The 8,021-nt window shown below is 35.4% G+C and overlaps 2 protein-coding genes across 6 annotated transcripts; both read right to left on the reverse strand.

The window, feature by feature from the left end:
- Window positions 1–3,617: 3,617 nt before the first annotated feature.
- Window positions 3,618–4,285, reverse strand: LOC112522193 (60S ribosomal protein L26-1-like). The gene has a single exon (XM_025131290.1). The coding sequence runs from the start codon at window positions 4,244–4,246 to the stop codon at window positions 3,797–3,799; it is 450 nt and encodes a 149-aa protein (XP_024987058.1). The 5' UTR covers window positions 4,247–4,285; the 3' UTR covers window positions 3,618–3,796.
- A 530-nt stretch (window positions 4,286–4,815) lies between these two features.
- On the reverse strand, window positions 4,816–7,254 carry LOC112522957 (lipid phosphate phosphatase 2-like). Of its 5 annotated transcripts, XM_025132338.1 has the most exons (8): window positions 7,215–7,254; window positions 6,331–6,552; window positions 6,161–6,248; window positions 5,969–6,078; window positions 5,791–5,881; window positions 5,459–5,647; window positions 5,196–5,255; window positions 4,816–5,108 (listed from the first exon to the last, which is right to left on the reverse strand). In XM_025132338.1, the coding sequence occupies exons 2-8, from the start codon at window positions 6,544–6,546 to the stop codon at window positions 4,942–4,944; spliced, it is 921 nt and encodes a 306-aa protein (XP_024988106.1). In that variant the 5' UTR covers window positions 6,547–6,552; window positions 7,215–7,254; the 3' UTR covers window positions 4,816–4,941. The 5 variants fall into 5 exon arrangements, 3 of the variants coding, with proteins under 3 accessions (XP_024988106.1, XP_024988097.1, XP_024988121.1); XM_025132329.1 differs by lacking the exon at window positions 7,215–7,254 and having other exon boundaries at window positions 6,331–6,645; XR_003070229.1 differs by lacking the exons at window positions 5,196–5,255; window positions 7,215–7,254 and adding an exon at window positions 5,256–5,383 and having other exon boundaries at window positions 5,016–5,108; window positions 6,331–6,645.
- Between the last annotated feature and the right edge of the window lie 767 nt (window positions 7,255–8,021).

Consider the following 8,021-nt stretch of genomic DNA (forward strand, 5'->3'; position numbering starts at 1 on the left):
GTTTTACATACATTTGTTTTACATTGATACAACTTATTTTATATATTTTTCGTTTCTTTAAGTGAATCAAAAAAAGAATTTCATATATATATTTCTATCATATGAACACAAACATATGTGAAATAATAGCTAAAATCATAGTTTTTATGACAAAAAATAATGTAAAAAAATATTTTTCTAACAATTCTCACGGGTTTATAACAATTTTAATGGTTCTCATTTGATTAATGTCCCCCCTCCCATATATATATATATATATATATATATATATATATAAAAGTTAGATTTCAATGAGATTCGTAAGAAGAGATATTCACCCTTAAATAAACATTAATATGAGATGCACCCAAGATACATCATATCCCTTCTTACGTTTCTCACCTTAACTCTCATTTTCATACGATTTTTCATACACACACAAACATATATATATATATATATATATATATATATATATATAGATAGATAAATGACAATAATAAATATAAGAAAGGTTGGTCATTAAAAAATGAATAATCTCGCACCCGTCTCTTACCTTTTTCAGGTGAAGAGTTCACAATACATTTAAAAATGGTCAAGTTTTCTTAACAGCCGAAATTATTTTGGCACTAAATTACTTAACTTTGATTGAAACATGAAAGATTTCGTTAATTACCAGAAGAAACCAATTTTGGAATTAATGAAAATACACACACACACACACACATATATATATATATATATATATATATACACACATTTGTGATATTATTTGTTTAAGATTATGTATATTGAATACTTGTAAGTTTTCTTAATTCGGTAATAAAGTAATGATGGCATACATTATTTGAGTTAGAAAAAACAAGAAATGATTGCAGAATAGAAAGAGTGAAAGAAATAGGAATAGTTAGGGTTTGGTGTTAGAGAGAGGGTGGGTCGCTATTAGATATGAGAATGAAATTAGTTATAAATTGAATAAAAATTGACACCAGACTCAAGTGTTTGTTGAAATAGCGTCACCTCCAAGTATTTCATCAGCTGTTGGCTTCTCTTAATCACCCCTTGCTTCCTTATTACACCTTTAACTAATTTCATTCCCCATTCCCCATTCCCCATTCCATTCCTTTAATATACATATACACAACTTCCTTCTCAACCATAAAACGCATCTCACATGATCATAACATAATTAAAGGTTTATTAGTGCCCATTTCACACACACAGAATTAGGCTAAAATCCAAAACTGCTTCCCGGTGAAACCAAGACTATTATTGGTTTACATGCTGGACCCCTCATATACTAAATTAATTGTGCCCAATTCATTTTTGTTATTTTTTTTGGTGTCTAACTGTGTATTATCTGTATAGATAACAACAATGTACAGACCACTCCAACCGCATTGTATGCCATCAAAACATAAACCATGCATATTTGCCTACAAATACTTTACTGTATTCAACATCAAAGGGTCATTGGCCTACGTTACTAGTAGAGTAGAGTAGAGTAAAGTTTCGCCTCTCAAAAAGTCCAAGGTTTTAAACCTAAACAAGAACGAAAAACATGCAGGAAATATCTTCCATATATAAATATTAACAGAGAAAAGAAAGTCACCCTTTTCGGATTCACCCCAATTACCAGGAGAGAACTAAAAATACAGCAAAAAATACTTTATGGTTTACTAGAAAGAAATAAGACTTGTATGAAGCCATTTAAAAGTATTTACTGTGCCTCCTTGAAAACCATGAGATGCGATAAAATCTTAAAAGCAAGCCACAAGAGCGAAAATTGATCCCAAAAAAAACCCAATGCAAAACACTCAAAACTGAGCAAAGACCCCAAAACATTTGAGTTTCAACATGATTGTCAAGTTGTCAACCCAACAATTAGTTTAATCATAATATGTACCCAATATCCAAATCTTGCAAATTCATCAAATAAAACTGCTCTGAATCATGTACACAGATACAAATATTACAACTAACGATGAATGGCAAATATATTATGAAACATACAACTGAAACATAATCACATATAACACCAGTGGGTTTCCTATAAAGACTTCAAAACAACAATGTGAAAACAAATATTAATCACTAAAAAGAACCCAAATCAGATTCATAAGGATCTATTGATAAGCAGATTAAACCAATCAATTGTCATGAAATAATACATGATACCATATGAGCATGCATTCATAACGAGAACATTGTACAAAAAACCTGTCAACATATCAGCAGACCTACCAGTCCTTAGACAAGGGCACTTTATGTTAAAACAAGAAACATATCAAGTGATTCATATCAACAGACCACAGCTTCCAATACATTCAAGGAATGAGCACCATTACTGCAGACCATCACACACGACTTTGGGGGCTAGCTGATCAGAAGACATATCCATACCTAAGAGTTATATGAAAGCACCCTTCAATCATTTTTTTTTTGATTAACCTGGATATCCAACCCACTATGCGAGCCGACTAATCCCAGGGCGACTCCCTGTTTTGCAGATAGCCCGGAGTCACCGCATTTGAACCTCCGTGGCCACAAGGAGATTTTTATTCCTCCTTGGATTTGAACCTAGGACCTCCTGGTACTTTTGACCTTTGGAGTCAAGCTCCAACCAATCAGGCACCACCCTTCAATCATTTAGAATCAGCAACATGAGGGCTGTAACGCCACAGGTTGCAAAACTTCTTTAACTAGCAACCCCTGATGCAGACCACACTGCCCCGCCTGCTCAATTCATGCAAGTTTACTTGGAAACAGCAAGTGCCCCAAAGACCAATGGTTGATGTTTGTTGAAGTGCCTATCCCAAAATTGGCCACTAAAAATCTATAGGGTTACCCAACATCTCGACCGCTCCTTAGAAAACTCTGTTTTGAAATCTCTTGGCTAGCTTGCTCAAGTTCTTCCACCAAATCCCTTGAGCAAGGTTTCAAACTAAGAGAACATCTAAAAACAAGTACCAAAAGCCTCACAGTTGGTTTAGGCATAAACAATAATACCATGACTCATAACTTACTTTCATTCAGCTCCGGAAAGATTGCAACAATATCTAATATACAAACCCTTCAATGAAGTGAGTGAACCTTCTAACAAATCTGATTGACAGAATTCACTATAGTCATATCCTGTTATATTTCTAAATAAGTCCAAAAGCATATACTGGGATCTGGATTCATTTCGACATATTCAAACTAATCGTGCTCCAATTCCAATCCTAATGACTTCCAATCCGATTCCTGTTTTGCTGAAATTGGAATTTTAAGGCATAACCTGAACCATCACTAGGTCCAGAAGCATCATCCATGGACAATCTTGCAACTGCTACCGCTACTTATATAGACAACAGATTCAGGTTTTTAACCATGGCAACAGATACAACCAGCCAGATTCCCTTTGCCACGCTCTCTCTCTATATATATATGTATAGTTTTCTGCATTTCTGATACAATTTCATAGAATAGCATATCTGGGCATAAAGCAGTCATCTTGCTAGCACAGAACCAATAAAAACCACAGGTTGAAGCATCTGGAAGAACATTATAACACTATAATCTACACTTAGAACTATAAACTTAAATGCCTATTAGCACGCCGTCGAACCAAATCAAGAGAGAACGATATAAGTATATTGTATCACACTACCACCTACAATTGAATAGAACAGATTCATAAATAAAGTACGGTTTAACACATTAAGCTGATAAACGCTGTAAGATCAACAACAGGAACTCTCAAAAACAATCCTCATTATAGCATGACACATTAAAAAGGAAAATTTAAAAGATAGATAAACAAGGAAATGAAAACCTAATCGATCTCTTGGAGAGAGGCACCGGCAGCCACGTCATCAACGGTGAACTTTCCTTTTGACTTATCAGCAGCACGGCCCTTGGCCTTTCGTTCAAGCAACGACTTCCGGTCCTTATCAAGCTTCAACTTGGTGACCACAACCTTAGAAGCGTTGATTCCTACATTGACAGTCTGCCCATTGACCTTCTCACGAGTGATCCTCTCCACATGGATAACCCACTTGCGACGGTACACCTGAACAACCTTACCTTCACGGCCCTTGTACGTTCCACGAACTACCTGCACCTCATCGTCTTTTCGAACGGGGACTGACCGGACGTTGTACTTGCTGCGAAGTTCTGTGGACAGAGGTGCGCTCATCAACACACGGCGCACGCTGGACGGCGCGGTGAAATGCGCCTTCCGGCATTTCCGACGAGAGCTGGTGACTCGTGGATTGTACTTCATTTCTGATTTCTCCCACGGCGGTGTAGGGTTTGGGGGAGTGAAGATTTGGAACGGCGAGAAGAAGCATTATTGTTATAGTTATAGGAGAGGAGAAGATTTAGGGTTTTGGTGTCAAAAGACTGGAATGCCCTTCCCTGTTCACTTGATTTGCGAAAATAGATTTTCTTTTTTCTTTTTTAACCCCCATTGTTTGTGGATCTCGCCCTCTCCCAAAACAATTTATTTGGAATCACAATTTGTGGCTTTATTTGAAGTAAATTAATTACTATAACTTGGGGGCTATTCACTAAACACGGTAAGTACTTATATTATCTAAGTTACATTAGCTTACTGGATGAATATGTTAAAGAATCGAGAATCTTACATGATAAAAGTGGTACAAGGATCAAGAGTCTTATCCGGTAAGTAAAAACGACACTCTTACCATGGTAAGCGCTTACCGTATAAATTGTTGCATTCATTGCCTTTTTGATGGACTAAATTTTTTACCCGATAAGTAAGTGAGAATGTTAAATTTTACTGATAAACGTTTACCGGATAAGTGTTTGGTAAACGGTTCCTTAGTCGAGACAAAAAATAATCTGCATTCTATACACTTGGGTTTTGAACAAGATACACATAGATTACAAGATTACAAAACATATAAACAAATCAACCTACTTTTCTAGCATTACTAATAAACATTACATGACTAATTAAAACCTAGTACCAGATTCAAGATCGTCTGCCGAATTGTTGTTCCTCTCGTGTTGCTGAATTTCTACCTCACCCATTGTGTTGTTGGTCGCAGGAGGTCCAGAAACTCGGCTAGTGTTTGCACACGACTCCTCTAAAGCCCGGAAAAATGCATAAGGTCCCCAACCTTTACAACCACATGTTAATGGTGTCAACATGCGAGTGAAGAAGAAGCAATTAGGATTAAAAAAATTACGTTCACCAATATTTATACCTTCACTATGATATGGGGGTGCAAAAAACTGCAAGTAGCAAAAAATAGTCACGGTGATACCTGCAATACATCATAATAGGAGCTTCCTAAGACCAACTAGAAATATAGTTTTCAACAAAGGGTCATTGACCCTGCCGCATCCGGGTTACCGATAGATCCCAGCCTTCTTGGAAGTCGAGGGTTCAAGCCTCACCAAAGATAAAGAGTCTCTGTTGAGCTTTGCCGAATATAGATATTAAAAAAACAACTATATCAGAATGCACCTATAAGAGCTCCAGCAAATACATCCTCCCAGTGGTGCCGATAGTTATCCACTCTAGAAATAGCAGCAAGAGATGCAACAAGTAACGGCAGAAAAACCACACACAGCTTTGCAGCATGGCCTTGACGATCAAATGCTTTTATTTTTCCAGATAAATAGAGAGACAAAAAACCCAGACCAGCGAAAGACCCTGCAATAAAATCACAAAAGATTTGTGTTCTACAACCTCTAGTAGATGATAACTCATTTGGGATTGTGAATCTTGAATGAATTGGCAAACAATTACTTAAAGAAGATAAGTGATTGGAGTATAGAGAGGCATCATTTGCTCACATGACGTATGCCCACTTGGGAAACTCTTGTAGCCTTGTCTTACGACATCGATGTCACCATGACATAAAACATCTCCCCATCGATCATATAGCTGAGAGATGATGATTAACAGCATAAAAACATTGGCAAAAAGAGGAAAGAACAAGAAACTGAGCGATCAAATCCTAAACCAGCATACATCTATTCCATCAGGAAAACAACGCCAGAAAAAGTCTGGGCGAGGTCGACCAACTGCATCTTTTATAACTTGTGTTAAAACCCCAGTTATAAAAACAGAGAACAAAAGCCCTGTGAAATGAAAAAGAAAACAAGATCAAATTATTCTGATTCGTTCAATTGAGCATCACGACAAGCTAAAACATATGATCACCTAGTACGGCATGATGAAGATCATAAACATCTCTTCTACGAAAATAGAAGGCCAGAAAGACAGCCATTGGCAAGAAAACTGCATATAACTAATCAAACAAACATGAAATAAGAGAAACCACCATTTGTTAGTTTGACAATGTTTGTAGAAAGATGAAAAGTTAAACTCACTGGAACGGTCCAAAATGGGATGGTGCTATCCTTCATCGGATACTTGAGATCGTCCATCATGTCTTTTCCAACAAAACGATGGAAAGGATGGATAAGGTTTAGAATGATAAAAATTGCTACTAGTAGTGAAAGAATCAACCAATCATGCATGTGAGTCCTTGCCACCACTAGTCCATGAGACCTTACAGTATGTGTAGCTTGCTGTGAATCCATCATACTAGTCTGAAGAAAGGTATACAAAAGAATATAAACAACATACTCAATCCGTGTGAAAAAAAATTGTAAGACAGAATAAGGGGCTGTTTGGTTCATGCAGATGAATGAAAATAGGAATGGAAATGAAAATGAAAAGGACGGGGAATTTCTTCTGTAAACATCAAATTTTCAAAATATTAGAAAAACTGTGTGATTTTACGCTGATTTTTTACACGATTTCCAACTTCAATTGCAATTTCCATTCCCCAAAACCTAGCAGCAACGATAAAATGTGTCTATGTACATTAATATGTTAGCCATGATCAGAATACAAACACGCCCAGGAAACAAATAGCATGAAAACCTAAAAGCATGTGGTATTTCAATCCCTAAACCCATTAAACCCACATGGCAAATTTCATGGAAATCCTGAAATTGAATTTAGGCATCTCAAATTCTGGAAGAAATTTTCAAGTATTCATCGATCATGATACAGAAACATATGAATTAAAGGAAGAAACGTATATTTACTCAGCATTAAACGAAATAACAATTCAAATTCACAAATAAAATGTAGAGGGATAAGAGCGACATAGAAACTTCTAAGTCACTGTTAGTTGTGCTACGGAAGATAAAAAAGCAGAACGATAGATAATGACGAAAAACAAGGATGAGGAAGATAGACGTACTGAATATCATCATGTCTTAGTGATTTCCGTGAGAGGAATCTGGGAAGGTTTTAACAATGGCAGTATTGGAGAAAAGGGAGTTACAGAGGGAAGGTGTATTTCGTTGGTGATGCCACGTTGACACGCTCAACGGCGGTTTTAAGACATAGAAGGCCATGATAGGAAGCGCCCAACTGGTCTCTTTACTCCCCTGTAAATTTTAAAATAAAAAATTATGTTATCGATTAAAATCATATAAATTCGAAAATGCTTACTTGGTAAGTGTTTATCAAGTCATTTATCTTATCAGATGAATATGATAAGGATCAAGAATCTTATCCGATAAGAATAAAGCAATGACCAAGAGTCTTACCCGGTAAGTGAGGGCGACGACTCTTACCACACTAAACACTTACCGGGTAAACTGTTGCATACGATGTTTTGATGAACTAAATTCTTACCCGACAAGTAAATAATAGTGTTAAATTTTACCGATAAGCACTTATCGGGTAAATGTTTGATAACGAAGGGAGTTGTTTTTATCAATATATTTAATTTTTTTAAAAACATTAAATACTATATATTTAATTTTTTTTAAAACATTAAATACCTCACTCTTTTTTACTTTTTATCTATTGTTTAAATTTTATTTTATCACATTTTATCCTTTTTTAAGGTTTATTTTACTGTTTTTAAAATATTATTTTTTATTTTTATATATTAGTCCATTTATGTATTTTATTAAATATTATTGATAAAAACATAATATAGAAAACGTATATAATAAAATTTGGAAATTAAATAAACTTCATATTTTAATATTATTTT

Source organism: Cynara cardunculus (assembly GCF_001531365.2).
Source record: "Cynara cardunculus var. scolymus isolate 2C chromosome LG 1, CcrdV1, whole genome shotgun sequence".
In the NCBI taxonomy this organism is placed as follows: domain Eukaryota; kingdom Viridiplantae; phylum Streptophyta; class Magnoliopsida; order Asterales; family Asteraceae; genus Cynara; species Cynara cardunculus.

Excerpts from the sequence above, each read along its gene's own strand:
- LOC112522193 (XM_025131290.1), bottom strand. The coding sequence starts at position 4,246 with ATGAAGTACAATCCACGAGTCACCAGCTCTCGTCGGAAATGCCGGAAG.
- LOC112522957 (XM_025132329.1), bottom strand. The coding sequence starts at position 6,642 with ATGAACCAAACAGCCCCTTATTCTGTCTTACAATTTTTTTTCACACGG. Across the intron at positions 6,079-6,160 it reads TCTTCATCATGCCGTACTAG|GGCTTTTGTTCTCTGTTTTT; the intron begins GTGATCATATGT and ends TTCATTTCACAG. Across the intron at positions 5,256-5,458 it reads ATTTGCTGGAGCTCTTATAG|GTATCACCGTGACTATTTTT; the intron begins GTGCATTCTGAT and ends GATGTATTGCAG.